The sequence below is a fragment of the Malaclemys terrapin genome, chromosome 10, assembly GCF_027887155.1.
Source record: "Malaclemys terrapin pileata isolate rMalTer1 chromosome 10, rMalTer1.hap1, whole genome shotgun sequence".
Lineage (NCBI taxonomy): Eukaryota > Metazoa > Chordata > Testudines > Emydidae > Malaclemys > Malaclemys terrapin.
The window spans coordinates 4,720,525-4,739,159 of NC_071514.1; the positions used below are offsets into that span (position 1 = coordinate 4,720,525).

At 41.7% G+C, this 18,635-nt stretch overlaps 2 protein-coding genes across 3 annotated transcripts in view; one reads left to right on the top strand and one right to left on the bottom strand.

Moving 5' to 3' along the window:
- IQCH (IQ motif containing H) overlaps nt 1-5,798 on the bottom strand; it is a 117,173-nt gene extending 111,375 nt beyond the window's left edge. Inside the window, exons 1-4 of the mRNA XM_054042697.1 lie at nt 5,533-5,798; nt 3,084-3,206; nt 2,612-2,709; nt 1,966-2,080 (exon numbers count right to left, since the gene is read on the bottom strand). Of these exons, the coding sequence (XP_053898672.1) occupies nt 1,966-2,080; nt 2,612-2,709; nt 3,084-3,206; nt 5,533-5,583 (387 nt within the window). The 5' untranslated portion in view covers nt 5,584-5,798. The remainder of the gene's footprint in view (nt 1-1,965; nt 2,081-2,611; nt 2,710-3,083; nt 3,207-5,532) is intronic.
- A 116-nt stretch (nt 5,799-5,914) lies between these two features.
- The window catches only part of AAGAB (alpha and gamma adaptin binding protein), a 31,165-nt gene continuing 18,444 nt past the window's right edge, over nt 5,915-18,635 (top strand). Inside the window, exons 1-4 of one of the 2 annotated variants that reach the window (XM_054042698.1) lie at nt 5,915-6,019; nt 15,169-15,359; nt 16,476-16,572; nt 17,495-17,584. In XM_054042698.1, the coding sequence (XP_053898673.1) occupies nt 5,947-6,019; nt 15,169-15,359; nt 16,476-16,572; nt 17,495-17,584 (451 nt within the window). In that variant the 5' untranslated portion in view covers nt 5,915-5,946. The remainder of the gene's footprint in view (nt 6,020-15,168; nt 15,360-16,475; nt 16,573-17,494; nt 17,585-18,635) is intronic. The other variant, XM_054042699.1, reaches the window with a different exon arrangement.

Sequence of the window (18,635 nt, forward strand, 5' to 3'; positions counted from 1 at the left end):
TATTTTTGAGGACTTAAGTGGCGCATGGCCCACTGTCCAGAAGGGAACTCCACCTTGTAAACTGACTATATCATATTAGTCTTTGAAACAAAAAGTATATTCGTCTACTTTGAATCAATTCTCATCCCTAACAATTGACAGCTTGCACCTAGTTGACAGTACTATAGAGTCTCTTTTCTTCATTTACCTTTGTAATTCCCATCGGTACCAATGAGAGAACAGGGAACCCACACTATGTCTTTAGGGCGCCATAAGTAAAACAGTTTTTGAAAAGAAAAACAAACAGATCAGTTCAGGTCTTTTGAACCCAGCAGATTCGCTAAATAAGTTTGAACTGAATTACCCAGCTATAGAGACACTAAGGCCTTCACTACCATTGCTGTGCAGGGGATTTAAGAGACATCCCCAATTAATCCTAGTGGGAGATGTGTGTGTAAATCTCTCAGGCTTCCCTGGAAGAACAAACCCAATTACAACAAGCAACAATGACAATGCATCCTGATTTTCCATATATCTGGGCTAGCACAATCTCATCCTGCTGTTGCTATGATTCAGAAATACTGTACCTGCGTGTAAATAATAATTTCAAGAGTATACTAGCACATCTGTGGCCAGACTATTTGGCATATGGCAAGAATTCTAACAATCTGTACGTGAAAATATAGTCTGTGTTAATTTGATTGTAATCTTGTTTTCTGCTAACTACTGCAAGCACAATTTATGCTCCATATCTACCATCATGCAGCCTGCTACTAACCAGAAACCACAGAGATAATGCTATATGAACTATTTTTTTCTTTCAGAATCTACAATATATGTTTGAAACTTGATTCCTCTAACCAACAGGTTAAATAAACTAAGCCTGAAGATGCTTAAGTACCCTTAACAACTGATAACTGTTCACCTTACATTGTTTTTAATGTGGAAAAACAGTTTATAGTTGCAACTGGGGATTACCTAGTTTAAAAGACAGAAAGTGGGGAATTATAGGTGGTAATTTCCCAGCTGGATTTCACAACTATTTAATAATAAAAGCTTTTATGTTAGCATGCCATGCATGTAGAACAGCTGGCAAAACAGCACTGTTTGTCATTTACTTCATAATGGGAAATTAGGGCTATCTTGTGTGTCCGTGGATATGCATTTTTAAGCAGATGTCAGAGATATCAGAAATGAAAGGACAATGGGACTCCAAACCCCCCCAAGGGAAAGTCAGGGTAGGACGTAGTGTGTGTCCTGCTCTAAATTAAGTTCACCCGTGCATGTAACTGTTGAAAGACCTTGGATTATACTCCGATTATACACTAGTTGGCCTTTAATAATTTTTCATGACACAAGTGTCTTTATACAGCAGAGTGCTGGAACATTTTCTAGGAAACTGTATTTTGTTTCCAAAAGATTCTAAAAATCATTTTCTGCATCAGCACTTTTTTTCCATTTCAAATTGCATGGTCTTGTGGGTGTTCTATTCAACAGAACCCCAGTAGTAAAGTTAAGCACATGCTTATAGGATTGAAGCCTTAAAGCAGAACAAGCAGCTAACTTGTTCCAGGATTCTCTCACAATCTCTGATGTCATTGTGAAAAGGCGAAAAGGCAGCAGGCTTTTTCTTGGCCTTGAACAGCCTCTTTTTAAAGGCTTCCCTGAGGGTTTGGAAGTCCTCTATCGCCAAGATCTTATCTTGCTCTGAAGACAGGAAAAGGGCCTCCCATCTCTGAGGAGTGCTCATTCTTCTGAGACGTTTCTAAAACCCTGAGCCACCACATGGCCATGCTGCCCTAAAGTGACTCTGTGTGGAGTTTGGCACAGGAGGGCTAAAAGAATGTAAATTACAGGAGTATTTGCTAAGCAATTTCATATATTTAACTGACTCGGACCCAAGGCATTCTTGGTAAGCTTTTTGACCTTAGACCCAAAGTAAATGTTGTAGACTATTTGTCAAAGTAGTAATAAGTTATTTCAGACCTGTGAACCTGGAGAAATACGTGGTGCTGATCTGCCACATGGCTGGGCAGTCAGAGGTTTAACAGGCACCCGTGGAAAAATAAACTGCTTCTGAGCAGCACCAATAGGAAGCCTCCTAGTTAGAAAGAAACAGAAATAATAAAAGTTACAAGACTTGCTTTTGTTTTCCCTATAAATCTTGTACTGCCTCCATCTGGTTGGCTACTGTAGTTTTACTAAAATTCATGTAAACAGAAAAAATAGTAGTTATACGAGTTAGCAGAAAAGCTTGATATACCTATGTGGAACTGCATTTTGTTTTGATATTCTTTTTCAATATTTTATGTAATACAGAAGAGCAATCCATGAATCAATACAATTTTAACAATGTAAGATATTTCTCCAGACATGTGATTCTGGAATTAGAAGAGAGCACTTATCTATTACCTCATCCAGGTTAAGTGTTTCAACTGATGGCTTAAATACTCAGGTGCTTCCATTCCCTTTAGAGGAGTCTGACATTATAAAGTTTTTTTCCTGTCTCCCTCCATTGGTAGGAATATATAAATTCCACTCTTTGGGTGCCCCATTCGAATGTGAAAGTTAACTTCTTACAGTATTTACTTGCATTAGTTTCCACAACAAAACTATTTTAATTTTTACTTACCATTTGGGGGGCTGTTCTAAATACATTTCTTTTTCATCAGTATAGGGAATAGTCAACACACTTCTATTTATGGCATTTAAATAATTCTCAGCATGTTTCTGTTAGAGAAAAAAAATCAAGTTTAGATTATTACAGAGGAGTTAGGGACACTCAGCATGTTCACTTGGATCAATTAACTTAACATTCTGGTTCTTGTAATTACTTGAAAAGGAATGACAGGTTGGACATTTATGAGTAATTATAGCACATCTTGGATAACTTCATAAGCCACAAGGCCTGTTGACTTTGACCATCCAAAAAGTGCAATCATGGTTTTGAAATGCAATGCTTGGTGCATCTTGTTGCTTGCTATTCAGAAATAGAATACAGACAGAGGCAACTATTTAGACCCTTGTATTTACACTGAATTACTGACAAACACTTCACTACTGGCAAGTTCTTCCTGTTCTGTTTGAACTGTGGATCTACTTACTCTAAGCCCAATTTCAGTTCTTTCAATGGCTGTTTCAAGAACATGAACATCCACACCCTCTCCATTTTGTTCAAGGTTGATGCTTGTCAGTTTGTCCTTAAGCTGGTGAAGGTCTTCTTGAACCTACAAAATTATGTTGTTATACGAATAATGCGCACATACCACCAAAACATATGATGTACTTCACACGGTTTCAATTCAAAGCAAAAACATTTCCTAAATAGAGGATGCAAATACCCTTGTAAGCCCCTACAGCCCTGCAATTTTACAGTAGACACAGAGAAATCTTGCCAAGGACTTCTGAAGCTGACAGCTAGTGCAAAAACCTGGACAACATCTTACAATGCCACCTGAGAGAGAGAGATTCAGAAGTGAGGACCTGCTACCAAGTGGGGCCCTGACCCCATTCCATTCAAGCATTACTCTTGGCACAGTTCTGGAGGTGTGCAGGTGCTGCAAAAGGTCTGAAAGGCAGAGGCAGTCATTGAAGTAGCTTACGTCAAGAACACATAGGTCTTTGTCACTGATGATGATTATTTTTACTGTGGTAACACTAAAAGGCCCCATTATGCTAAGAACTTTCCTAACATTTAGGAAGAGACAGTCTTTGCCCGAACTTATAAATCTAAATAGACAAGACAAACAATAATTACACAGATAACATAAAACAAATGTCAATGATACATACATTGTTATACATACACATATGATTTATATATATTCCTACACATTATAACACACATTTATATAACTAAAAGTTTCCCCAGACCATCCACCTTCCCTCCTGTGTGTGCAAGTACCCCAGCCAACTTGCTGTGACATTCATGACTCAAGGTGCATTCCTTTCACCCTGCCTACCTCACAGAAATAGAATCTTAATCTTGAAGGAGAAAAAGAAAAAATATCCCCTTATATTTTACGTGTCTGAAGGGCAACAATTTTCCTCACTGGGCCAAAGACCCCCATCATTCCATCCCGCCCACATCCCCTCCTCTGAAACCTGGTTAACCATCCCCTTGAATTTCACCTAGCAGCTGAATGCTAGCTAGTGCAACCACCATGGATAAGTGCATTTTATTTTCGATCCTTATAATAATATACATTATTAGAAGCACCACAAAGGGAAAAATAACTCTTGAGGAACTGTACTGGATCCAAGTACTCAGAAATGGAAAAGACCTATTAAATGAACTCATTCCCTCTACATGGGCAGGGTACCATCCCCCTACTGAGTTAGGACTTTGAGTTCTAAGTCAGTGCCAGATCAGATAATGTTCCTAAACCTGATGCTACAGGCAACCACATCCCATCAGAGACCATTTGAAATTCTAGGTTACATTTTTTACTCATATTCCTGTGCCACAGAGTTTAGAGTACAAGTGGCTTTGTGAAGTAATTATAATTTGAATCCCCTGGGATACCAGAATCCCCCTCTTGACTCCTTTGTCCAGATTGGTTTCATATCACAGATCCTTACCTCCAGTTTACCAGCAAATCATCAGCCACTGTGCCAGTATTTCTTTCCATAAACACATCATTTGTGAGTACATTCCCTCCTGTCTGCCAACTCAGTGGGTAGTTGGGGTGATCCCCTTAATCTCTTTGCACTTCCAACCCATCCGCATAGCCTACCTCCCCTGCAATCAGTGGAAGCTTTCAATTGACTTCAATTTGAGCAGATCACAGTCCTCAGTCTGTAAAGTCTTTGAGATCCATGAAGGATATGCATTAAACTATATTACAACCTAAATTATAGAGCAACTGTTCCCACTTACAGCTTGTAGAAAGTTTTATTTACTATGACTGGTTTCTTTCCAATAGAAACAACAGCTTGTTACTTTCTAATTTATGCTTCGTTTGAGGGCTTCAGCCCTGGGTGGCAGGGCTCAGGTTACAGGCCCCCCAATCCCCACGACGGCAGGTCTTGGGCAGGCTCAGGCGTCAGTCCCCCCTCCTGGGGTTGTGTAGTAATTTTTGTTATCCGAAGGGGGTCACGGTGCGGTGAAGTTTGAGAAGCCCTGCCCTCACCTCACCATCCGCCTGCCATTCAGTGGTGCCACCCTCCCATCACCGGGGGCTCGGACTTCCTCGTGCTGTGGTGCCCACCCACACGGCTCGGCACCATCCCTAGCTCCTCACCCAGGGGTACCCACTGCCCAGCCGCCATGGGGGCCTGGCTGCCTGCCCCAGTGTCAACCGCCCTCTACCCCTCCGCCCCCCCCCCCCAGCGCTGCGGCCCAACCACAGAGCCTCGGCTGCCCCCAGCCATGACCCATCTGGCCTCCCAGTCACCGGGGGGAGGGAGGGGGGGGAGACTAGCTGGCCGCTCAGAGGCTCATGGGAGTTTGGCCAGGGGCAAAGGCGCAAAGGCTCATGGGAAGGGGGGCAGCTGAACCCCCCCCCCGACACCTCTGGGAGGGGAGGGGGGAATCGGTCAGTTGTGACCTACCCGGACCAAAATGGCTCCTACTTCCTCTCCCGTCCCGACTCCATCGGCCATGGCAGCTTCGATTAATCGGCGCCCGGGGCTACGGCTCCCGCGTACCGCTCCGGGGGGGCATCAGGGTGCACGTGACCGTGCCCTAGCAACGGGACGCGCTGGCCGGACTGTACCACCCGCTGCCAGGGGAGGAACATTGCATGTGGCTGGCGCGGGCGGGAACTCTCTGCCTTCTGGGCACCCCCCAGGAGGGCTGCCCCTCCCAGCGACACCCCGCCCCTCCGACCTGGGCCACCCCCTGCACGGAGAAAACCATTCCCTGCGCCAAGCTGCCGCTTCCCTGCCCGGATGGTACCATTCCCCAGGCCGGAAGGGGCGGGGCTTTGGGAGGAAGCGGAAGCACCGGGCGGCCGCGGGGGAGCGATGGCGGTGGCGGGTCCCTGTGCGCTGATAACCAGCTGCGCTGCCACCTTTGCCGGGGAGGAGCTGGTTAAAAGTGAGTAACGCGCCGGGGGCCAGCGCTCTGCCCCTCCCCCCCGATCCGGTCCCAACGGTCCCCCGCCACCCCCGTGTGCTGGGCCGGGTTGGCCCCTCGGGCTCCCCCGCGGCTCTGCTGCCGCCAGGGCCCCTCTGCCTGTCACCCGGAGCTGCGGGCAGCGCCCCCTCCCCTCGCCTCGCCTCGCCGGGTCCGCGCCCCGCCGCATTAACGCCCATTGCTTGTCACTCCCGCCCCGGGGGCGGGGGCGCGAACCTAGCGTTGCTCCGAGCGAGCCGGCCGGGCTCGGGCATCCTCCCAGCAGAGCTGCCGGAGGTCCGGCTCCAGCCGCTGTCTTGGCGGTGCTGGGGGTAGAAAGAGGCCGGCGAGTCGGACCTCCGGCTGGAGCTGCGGGGCTGGCAGGTGGAACTGCCTGGGTGACAGTGGGACAGGCTTTATGGGGTGTCATTGCAGGCAAGGTGGGACCCGGTAGCGTTGTGGGTTCGTGATCTTCTCCCCTGTACAAGGACGTGTTAAGCGACTCCACGTGTCCTTCCGTCAAACATTGTAACCCCAGTCCCAGCAGCCCAGGCAATGTTTGAGCTTTGTGGCTTAAGCATGTTATTGACACTAGATGCTGTGGCATGGGGCAAACTCTCTTGAGGATTTTATAGATGTGAAAAGGGTTGGATTTTACCCTGTAACTTTCACCTGAGTGCCCTCCAGGCCCAGGAGCCGCTGCCTCATTGCTCTGGGACCTGCCTGAGAAAAATGATCACAATCTGTTTCACCCAGATCCCCTATGAGGGAAAGTAGCTTTCTGGGAGAGCCTGTACCTAAACCGAATCGTTTAAACTTCGGAGTTTGACCTTCTCCTGGGGATTAAGATACACTTTTGTAAAAGAAACGACCAATAGCCAGAAATAGCTAAAATTTAGAGGAGAACCTGAGTAAATCACAAACCCTGAAATCAGACATTGTGAGCTTCTATGAAGTACCTTAGAAAAATGAACTTGTGTTTAGCTGATTAACTCAGGTAATCCTAAAATCAAATCCCTCAGGAGGGGAGATGAAAGGGGCACAGTTCTCCAGCATTCTATTTCCAAAGACTGCAGTGTATCTGAGAGCATGCTTTTTAGCCAGGGCTTGCTCCTTAACAAGTGACTTCCTTCTGTTTATAACTCCAGCTTAGGTTTGTTTAGCAATACCAAAAACTAGAGGGATGGAAAAATCTCCTCTTCCCACTGCTTTTCTCCCCTCACTCAAATATTCCATGACATTTTTGAAATTTCCATGCATTTGGCCCAGATTGAATCTGTAGCATGCAGTGGTGCTTTTGACTTCTTGGGGGATGAGGAATAGCATTCATATGGTCTGAAAACGTGATTTTGATCACATGCCTGGCAGTCAGAAAAAATCACAGAGACTGTTCAGTGCAAGGAGTTAATTTATCTTTTTTCATCATATGATTCCAGGGATTGGTAACCTGCTCAGGAAGAAGCTTTTGTTTAATGGTTCTGTGAAAATTGTCATGGTTCATCATTCACCTGTAAATGTTCAATAATTGGCACAGCTATGGGTCCGAAAGAGTAGTCATGAACTGGCAGATAATTGCATGCATTTACATGCATACTAAAGCACCTAATGGGGACCAAGACAAGTAACAGATTAAATAATTCACTTTCAAAATGCTTACAACTTTACGTGTGACTTGAATGGCATTACGGATGTTTAAGTAAAGACAATCACATCAAAGCAACTGGTCAACTTTAAGGTTGTAATTTAAACCATGGAAGTTCTGATTCAGTCTGCATGTTAGTTAAGCACCAGGAGAAAATTATAGAAAATCTTATCTCTGGGGAGTTCTATTGTTGCTGCTTGTTTGTGAGAAAGTTGTGGGAAATTGCAGGGAATTCTGTGTTTTCGTAAAGTACAACGTTGTGAGGTTAGAGAGAATCCTAAAGGAGTTAAAATAAGACAGGGTGGTGATATCTTGATTACTTGATGATACAAAATAGGATTGGAAGAATTTGTTGTTTGAGAGCTATGGAAGTCAGAACTTCTAAGTGACTCAAATAAACCAGATTTGACTTTTTTTAAATAGTAACCACTTTGAAAGGCTCACAGGAAAAGAGAGATTGAATGGAGATAGTAAAATAGTAACAGGTATTTAAAAAAATTAAATTGCTGATGTGTATATGAAAGTAAATCACATGACCCAACTGGAATAGTGGAACAGACAACCCAGGGGCTGGCTATCTGAGGTTGGTATTTGGATGAGGGCTAGATGGCTGCCACTCAATCAAGACAAGACTGAGAGGAAGTACTAGTGGGTGGGAGGAAGACACTGGTAGAGTTTGCAGAATTTGGGCTGTCTGCATCAGTTTAACCAACGGTGTGCATTTTAAATTGATTTAGTTAAATCAGTGCACCCTGCTTATATAGATAAGACGTTATAGTGGCAGTCTTACCAAGGAGTGGCACTGCCATTTGTAACACACACACATACACGTACATATGTAACTGAGATGTGCGAGTAGATCCTGTGTTGCTCCTTGAGGACCAGAGAGCATCTCTTTTTGTTAAATCTGAGCCTTTCCTTTCAGCTGCAGGGACCTTATCACCATTATCCATCACTTTGTTACTTTGAGATTGGATTACTGTAATGTGCTCTTTTTAGGACAATGCATCAAGACCACTTGGAAGCTGAAACTAAAGCAGGATGTGGTGCCCTCTTATTGAGCATAGTTTCCTACTGTGAACGCACTCTGGAGTGCTCTAGGATATGCACTGGCTTCCAATAGGTTTCTGGGTCAAAAATCAAGTATTGGGTTTTCATCAATAAAGTCCTAAATGATTTGAACTGCAGCTACTTTGGAACTCACTTCCCCCGGGGTCTTCTAGAACCTAAACTTTCAGGCCTGTTGCAAAGCTCTTCTCCCCGCTTCCTCAACCTTTTTCGGAGGAGTGGGGCTGGCTTGAGGGTTGGAGGGATGTGTTTTGTTTCAAGATGCAATGAGCAGCCCTTCATACTTTACTGCATTATGACTGTTGTATTGTGTGTTACATTATGTCAAAGCCCAGGATGGGCACCTGCACCTTAGATGTATTTAGTTATCTGAGACAGTCTTGCAAAATCATGACATTACCACTCCAAATGCTGTCTACTCACTCCCACAAACTTTAAACACCCTGGTGGACCAGGGAGGCAGGTGTACTGCTAATCTCTGGTGCTGGTGGTGGTCTCTTTCTTTCAGAAAAGGGATTCTTAAATGTATTCCTGAAAAGTTCTTACTTCCTGTGTAACTTTCAGGGGGTATTTCTTATAGTTGCTTTCCACCAGGTGGCTCTCAAGACCCAGAATATGAGAACTGCTAGTAGCATACCTACCAGACCAGAGGAGACTTGATAGTTCAGTTCTTTAATGTGTTTTAAGTTTTAGTCAGTGTTAAAATTGGGAAGCACTCAGAAAAAAAATCAAGAATGCTTTACTGTAATCTTTGGGAGAAAAGCAGCAACAGGGGATTTGCAATGGTTTTTAAAAAAACATTACTAGTCCAGTGGTAGTTAATACTAGACATAGCAGGGATGCTTAAGTTTTAGGTATTTGTTTTCTCATAGCTGTAATAGAGCAGTAAATTCTGAGGGGGCCGGGGAGGGAGATGGACAGACCTTCAGCTCTGTAGCTTATCTCCTGTGACTTTCCTCTTAAATATTCATATTCAGCTCATTTTAGAGGTCATACTTCAAGCTTCTAAAGTGCTTTGGAGAGTCTATTCCATACATTAGATGCCTTCCATGTACAGAATGTCTGCTGAGCTTTTGATGTTTTACAAATGGCATGAATGTGATACGCCACCTACATTCTTAAGTTTGGTGGTGTCTGCCTTCCCTTTCCTTCTCAGAATCTTACTGTGTTTCATTTATCCTCTCTCGTAACAAGACCAAAGGAACACCCAATGAAATCTGAAAGGCAACAAATTTAACTTATCGAGGAATATTGCTGCCCCTGACTATCAGAGTCCAAGATCTTAGCAGTATTAAAAGAAGAACTAGATATTTGTTTGGGCAATGAAAACACTAAACAGAATTTTAAAAAACCTAAGGAACATAAATAATTCATGCTTTAAGGCATAAGCCAGCCACTAACTGCCTGGGGTTAGAAAGACACTTCTATGAATAGATTCCATAAGTATTAGGGAGCTTCTTGTGTCTTGCTCTGGACCAAGCTGATATGCCATTTTGGAAATGTAAGATTTTCAACTTTAAAGAACTTTAGTCCTTGGGTGGGTTGCAAGAGACTGGTCTTGAACCAGTCAAAAATGCCATGTTGTTTACAGTGCTTTTAGCATCTCTACTTGGGCCAGTCCAGTATCTCCTGTTGTGATTCTCAGAGCAAAGGAGCTTAAACATTAACATTTCCCCTACAGTTGAAGCCTTCTTAAAAAGATGTTATATTTGTGCATGTGACACTCTGCAAGCAGAGTCTCTTTGGGGCAGGACTGGGCCCTGAACTATTTGGACTTGTGGGTGCTATTGTAATCTGAATAACCCATCTCTGTTCCATGAAGAGGACAGCCAGAGAAGTCAGTCCAATAGGCCTGCCTGCATTTGTGGTCACTGAGTCAGTCAGTTGGTTTTCTAGACTCTTTGGATGTTAAACCACTGACCCTCTTGATGGTTGGGAAGATCAAACATGAAAATGAGTAATTCTCTAAAGACGTACGTTTACTGAGACACGTGCTCTTGCCATGATATCAGTTTTCTGGAAATGTTTGTTTTGGACAAATGCAAGCAGAATTTGAAATGTTTTTTATCCTAAAAAAATATTTTCTAGAACTGGGTGTGGAAAGCTTTCATTATAGTTGAGAACCTGTTTTTGCATTAAAATACAAACTGTCTTCTATTTTGGGAAGAAAATTCATGGAAACGTAGTACAGTATGTACAATATATGAAACTAATTCCAAGGTGGAGTTACATTCTGGACAATTCTTAATTTGTCTAGACAGTTTATTTCAGTACCTTCATACAGCCTCTGTTTTTACAGCAGAAACAGAAGGCAAAACACTTAAATATCTTAGTATAGGTAGTGATTTTTAGTGAGAAATGTAACTAGTGGCAAACCTATTGAAGCTGTCAAAAATAAAGTATCCAAGCTGCACTTAATTTTGTCAGGAAGAGTAATATATAGAAATGGGACTTCACGGTTGTGCTGTAGAAATGTAGTAACTATCCCAAACCTCTAATTATTTTTATGGGAAGTCATAAGTATGCAATATAGCTCGAGGCAAGTTATAAAACTTTAAGGTATCTTCAGTATTTGAGTTGTTTTGTGTACAAGAGTTTTAATTCCACATGGTTCTTGGGGAGAAATTCCACAATACGACTGGCAGTCATTCTGTTTGAATGAAAGTTGCATAAAATAGCAGAACCTTAGCGGCTAAAAGGAAAACTAACGTTTGTGGGGTTTTTTGTTTGTTTTTGCATTGTTGAATTCTCTTAGAAGCTTAAACTTTGTCTAGCAATTTTGCCTCTGCTATTTTGTAATAATTTTACATTTCTTAAGGCTGGAGCTGATGTGAAAGATCTTTCAGTGAGGTTTGAGGAGCTATTTTTAAAAACACATTCACTTCCTTTTTGTGCATGCATGTTTATAATTCTTACTGAGTTGGCTAACTTAAGAAAAAAAAGTGTTTTCCAACAAAGACTTTCTTTCCTCATTCTATTTTCTTCCTGCTGGTCATTCAGTGAAGTTATAATGTTGATTTTGTGACTTTACAGTAATTTTAGTGGCAACAGATTGTCAAACAGTTATAGCTTTATTAAAGGATCAAGTGGAGGGAGAAGCAGGGCAGAGATAAGAACTCTCAGACAAAAATATCTTCAATAGCAAAAGGGAAACATGAAAATATAAGGAATTTTTTACTAAATGATTGAAAAGTTTTGTATGATTTCAAGGTGGTGGTAGGGAACGGCTTTAACATAACTTAAATAACTAACTTTCACTAGCATTGGCAAGCAATTCTAAAAACTCAGTTCTGAGATAACTTTCATAAGACAGATTACTAAGACGCCAAAACATGCTATATGTGGGAATTAAAAAAAAAAAAAAAAAAAAAAACACCACAGTATAGCTACTTCTAGGCCAGACTAACGAACTATATTTTACCTGCATTTGAAACAGTGTGCTACGTATACTGGCCCTGTAGAAAAAGGACTGGTATTCATGTATTTAGAAATGCTTCATTGCTTGTTTGATTGTTACTTGCCAAAAGAGTCCCTGGATTTTTCAAACAATATCTTAACTCCCTTGACTTTGCAGCAGAATATGAAATTGTAGTATTAGCAATTTGCTAGTAAACTGCTTGTGCAGTAGTAATTGGCATTATTATATACAGGACTCGTTAATATCCTGAGTGTCAAACTAATGTAAATGGTGGTTGTTTGCCATTGTACTTAAATCTGGCTGTAGTAAATCAATATTACAACCCCCCACTTTACACTAGAAACAAGTTAGTTTTGGCATGCAAGGGACACTTTTAAAACAATCTTTTTTCTAAATAAAACTGATGTATGACTCAGTGACCAGCTCTGTGGATTTTGGAAGGAGATGTCACCCTTTAAGAGTTTCTCTGTTACTGAATGCTAAGGACAATCTGCTAAAGGGATTTCTGAAGGTTGTGTGTGTAATCCAAATTACTTGAGGAGGTTTAGAACTGAAAATACTCAGTGTGTTAAAAACAAACTGAAAAGCAGTCCTCTTCCACTAGCCTGTCTAGACTAGAGACTTGGGTGTTTGCATCATAGCAACTGATGGCATCACCCAGCCACCAAACACAGAGAGTTCTTTTCTTAGGTGTCTATAAGGCCATAAAATGGTGCAGGGTAAATATTGGATCCTGCACACGGTTTTTGGCAGATAACTGTAGGAAGAACTTTCTCAGATGCTGTTGAAAGTTACTGATAAACAGTATACACTAAATCTAAACATCTTCATGATCTAGGATTTTAAACTGTTTGTTTTTAGAAGTGAGCTAAAAAGTTTTTTTTTAAATTACATATTAATCCAGATTATTTTGGTTAGATGTTGTAGTGGCCCCTGGAGTATACTTATAGGACCATGGATTTGCAGACTAACAGTTGGTCACATAATACTAGGGAATCCAGAGTCAAGATTTGTTTGGCCTTGAATTATCTTAAATCCTTTACTTTATTTCTTCTGTTTTCTGGTTGTTAAGTGAACATTCTTATCAAACAGAATGGACCTTGATTATATTAAAAGCCATTAGTTCACTCTGACAATAGAAAAGTAATGGCACCAAAAATGATAAATGCTGCTAAAATAAGCTGAAATTTGTCTCGGAGGTTCTGTCCTATACAATTTATTAATAAGAAAAGTAGGTTAAAGTTTTATAATATCGGTGTGGAGGAGTCAGTTTGTGAAAAACAAGGTTTATGAAACTAGATTAGGAAATTCTTTTCTAGATTAGTCATCTGTTACCAAGGTCAAATCTTACCCTCTAATTCCTTCACTGCTTTCTTCCTACCAAGCTCCTCTGCTTCAGTGTTGTAAACAGAAGTGTTATGCACATCTCTGTTATGTGGCATCCACTGATGTTTGAACAGCTGCTCCCGCCACCAACTGTGTGTTCCAGTCCTTCCCATCTTCCTTCAAATCCCACCGTAGTCCCCATTTTCACTATGCTGTCCTTGCCAATGAGACTTCCTCACTTACCTGTATTTAAACTGTTTTCTCATATATTGTAAATGGAATTCAATCAAACTTCTTGGGGAAGAGACTTGGACTTTGGAAAGCACTGGGAGTTAGGCCCATAGGTACTTTTGAAAATCCTACTAAGCATCTATCTCTATCTTTAGGCACCTAAATCCCTTTAAAATCTGACCCTGAGAACTGACACACTGCATATTCCATTTCCAGACCCCTGAGCCTTCTGGTCCCCCCAGAACTCTAGTTCTCTGATAGACTCACATTAATGGATACAGTTCTATACCTTTTTTCAAAAACTTTATGATTTTGCCCAATTTGATCCCAATTATGCTGACTCTTTCAGTGCTATGTAGTTGTAGTTCTTTACTACTAATTATAATTTAACTCCGCCAGATGGCTGTCAGACTATGTGATAGCCTAGGCCCTAGAGGCCATGCTAACTTAAAGGTTACTCCTATATAGTCTAGTACGTGGGCCTATAGTAAGTTTTCAGAGTGTTGGTTGGGACTTTAATTGCGGCTCCCATAGAACTCCATATAGGAATCTTTTATAATCTGTCCCAGCTTGTATATAACACAGACACTTTGGTTACCTTCCCAGACCCGAGAAAGAACTCTGTACGGCTTGAAAGCTTGTCCCTTCCGCTGACAGAATTTGGTCCAGTAAAAGAGATTACCTCACCTACCTTCTGTCTCTCACATCCTGGGACCAACATGGCTACCACACTGCAAACAACTAAACTTTTGACAGCTGATAATTTCCTCCGTTGTCTTGTTGTGCGTTTTCAGTCATAGTCAACGACCATTTTTAATGACTTGGCTAGGAATGACATTGGCTACATGTATTTCATTCCATGCCCTTATAGCTTGTATATTGTTTAAAAGATGGTTGTGAACTGAGTAGAGGTTACTGGTACAGCCTCTTGCAAGTATCTGAACTTGGAGGAACAGACTTAAACACTGAAGTAAATCTGCAAGTAGGTAGGCAAAAGTGACAAGAATTCTCCTTTTTTGTCCCAGCTGGAATTTGGATAAGCACCCATGATAGAAGCCAGGCCTGCACCTTCAGTATTTAAGCCACCTTCTTATTCCTTCCACAAAACAGCCTGAATGTGCTCCATGGCGTGCATTGTTAGATACAATCCCGCAGAGCATACTTAATACTAGAAAAAACAGTATTAATTAAAATAACTTCTTAAAACTTTTCTGTAACTCTTGCTTGCTCCAGCATTTATCTCCATGGCTAGCATTAGTCTAGGATATAGTAACAAGTTGGGAAATAAGCTTTTGGGGTCAATACAAGTATTGGTAGTTTTTTAATATCTATTCTGAGTATTACAGTCCAGCTAAATTTAGCCTTCTGTCTAAGACTTTTCTAGATGAACTGTATCTTGGTATTGGCTTTACCATCTCATCATTCATTTCTCTGATTTTTGTATAGGTATCATTGGAACAGAAGACCCTGCTGCAGATGTGGCTACAAGCGGAGGCGTGAGATTTTACCCCTGGACCATAGACAATAAATATTATTCTGCTGATATTCACCTGTGTGTGGTACCAAACACATATCTTGTGACAGCAGAAATTGCTGAATCTGTCCAGGCGTTCGTGGTTTACTTTGACAGCACAATAGTAAGAATGTTTTTTGTTCCTGTATATTATCTTCTCATGCACTATAGTTGGGACTGTTGCTATAATTAAGTCATCTTTATGTTCCCCAGATCCTGGGTTGGTTGCTCTCTAGGCTGGTCCTGTAATGCAAGCTAGAGCAGCCTTAAATTATGCTATTAACAATGGTCCTTAGGAACCATTATGGCAATTAGGGAAGCCACAGTTCCTTGCCCCACCATCTTCCCTTACACCAGTCCCAGGAAAAGAGGTAACAAGAGCTGGTACTCCACCTGTACGCATCAGATATTCCTGCTACCTTGGGGCCATTCTCCTCAGACTAGTTATGCGGATTTTAGAGCTGTTTGATGCTAGTTGTACAAAGCTGCTGTAACCCAGCCAGGGATCAGGGCAGATATTTTTAAGGATTCACCCTCATCCCTTTAATTAAAATAAGAGAGTCCCAACATGGTTGGAGTCATCCAAAGAGTCTTCCCGTAAAATCAGCAAAGGCCTTGAGATTCCTAATATTTTTAAGGCAAAACAAAAAAACCAGGAGAAAATGTCCGTTTGGGGTGGAGAACCTTTCACACCATGAACAAGAAAGGGCACAAATCTATTTCAAGCTCCCTCCCATTTGAGGGATACCTTTCACTGCAAGACTGTCTCCAGATAAAACAGTCTGCAGCAGCAAAGATAATTCATTAGCTTCAGTGATGCATGAACTTTAAGCCTCATTGAAACTGCTTAAATGTTAAATTATTATGTAACAAATTAAAAAAATCCTATGTAATCTAAGTTAGGAATGCTCAGTTCATTTGCATAGTTTGATATTTAAAATCCAAACGAGTGAGATGAACTCAGCCATGGGGGACACAGGATGTTTGCTACTCCTGTTTTCTCTGGTTAAAAATGCATAGTTCAATATATTAGTATTGTGAACATATCCTAACCTAAGAGATACCAACTGTACAACACAGATGAGCTGGCATTGCTGTTGGAACCGTAACCCACTCATTTTGTGACTGTGTCTTTTAACCATGCAGCTTTAAGCGTTACATTAACAGGGTTTTAAAGATTCATTTTAAAGTTGCAAAGTGCTCTGAGGTATTCATACAAGAACCTTGTTTTTTCCTCCAGAAATCTGGTCTTGACAGCGTCTCTACATGGCTTCCCTTGGCAGAAGAATGGTTACCAGAGGTTATGATCTTGGTGTGTGACAGAGCATCTGAAAATGGTAAGATGCTAAAGGATATCAAAGTTTGGCTGGAAAAAGTGATCTTGCATGCTGTTTTCTTGGCAAACTTACTACACTTATATCTTATATGGATAAGAGCTTTAGATTTGATAGGGAGGAGCTGAGTTACTCACATGGCTGATAATTGGATGGAGCCTTTTACTTTAATTGCAATTTAAATCCAACCCAGGTTGGTAATGACATCAGTGTACCATCTGATGGCTGCTTATTTGTCTGAATGACATGCTTGGGCTGCCCAGTTCCTCGTGGACAGATGTGACTTTTCAGGGTGTACCCCCACATTTGGTACCTATCAACACCATTGACATTATTAACTGGGAGGTCACGTTACTGAATGGGCTGAAATACACTTGCCTGTACAGGTGGTCCACGTGAGTCAGAGTTGGGGCCTATCAGTAGGATCATGGGTACTGACGGCAGTGTGAAGAAAGAAGAGTCAGCCTTTTGGGGTCATTTTCTTGTGTAAATCCATGTGCTCTTATTGGCTATAAGTAAGAGCTTGCTTTCTCTGTTGGCATGCATTGTGCAAAAGCAAATTAATTTAGCTCAGGATCAAGCCCTTAGTAGAAGTAATCCCTGTGATGGCTGTTCGTTTACATGTCAGTCTCGGCTCTGATTGCAAAAACCAAGAACTTCGACATGATTTGTAAAGAGGGAAACAGAGTGATTTAAGATATAGTGCAGTTTAACTGGAAGGCCTTTAGAATCTTTGTGATGTTAGTAATGGACAGAACCCGACTATTTCTGTACTTCCTTTGCTGCCATACAATCAAGGCAAGGGGACAGGTGGTTTGTTTTGCTTTTTTTGAGGGGGGGGGGTATAAAAAACGTCTGCACCGATGGTATTGCAGAGTTTAAAAAATAAGACCTTTAGAAAGCAACTTACGTTTCATAACCTTAGGTGTGAATCGACAAAAAGCTCAAGAGTGGTGCATCAAACACAGTTTTGAACTGGTGGAACTGAGCCCAGAGGAGCTGCCTGATGAAGACGGTAGGGTTACAACCTGTTATTTTTAGAATGAGTAAAATTACAAAGCTGATTGTGAAGCAATTGAAAGGGGCTTGCAATTTGTTTCTGTACTACCAGGGCTGTCTGCAGAATACTCTGAGTTAGAGTGGTGCTTTTCCTGTCAGAGCTAGGAGGAGTTGGTTGTTTCCTCCAGGGTTATCTCCTCCAAAATACACTGCTGGTGATGTAGCACCTACATAAAAACTGTTTTGTGCTCCCTCTTCTGGCTCTGTAGCAGCTGTTATCTAATCCCAGTGCTTTGATGATATAGTTGATGGTCATGTATAAAATAAACAACATTTATTCAATTTCCCGATCCATTTGAAACAAAAAAAACTGGTGGAGAGAGTTTGGGGGACGACAACGTATTTTTAGAGCTTTGAAGACTTTTAAAAGCAAACATAAAATACAAACTTTGTTTAATGATCTCTTGTCTTCCGGCTACTAAATTACCATTTGAATAAACATTTTTTAGTTTTTTGTCTAAGGGAGATGTGTGTGTGCGCAGTCATGCAGGAAACAAACCAGTTTCAGAATCACTTGTGTGGCCGTGTGTTCAAAATTAAAACCCATGAAGCAAAACCGGTTGTGTCATGTTGACATCTGTGACGACAAATGTGCTACGTTCCGCTCTTGTGGTTGAGTTCTGGCACCTCCTGACGCAGATCTCCCGTGTGTTGAGAAAAGGAAAGCATTTACTGCTTCAGTAGAGCCAACACAGTTGGGATCAGTTATTCACCAATATTTGTCAGTTCAAATACATTGAATGCAGTGGGAATGCACAGCTGTCAAGGAGAGCTTAATTTCACCCGAAGAATCTCTGTGCAGAAACTTACAAGGTTCCATATTTCACAGGGCCTTCATTACTGGTGCTGTACGAGAAGGAAAGAACCCAATTTGTCTTTTAGATCAGTTTGAGTTTGCAGGCCTGGCAGTTAGGGAAAGAGCTCGTTTTGACTTGTAAACCGAGGTCAATCGATACAGAAATTACTGGGAGACAATTATGAAACCTCATGGTATCATTTTTAATCAC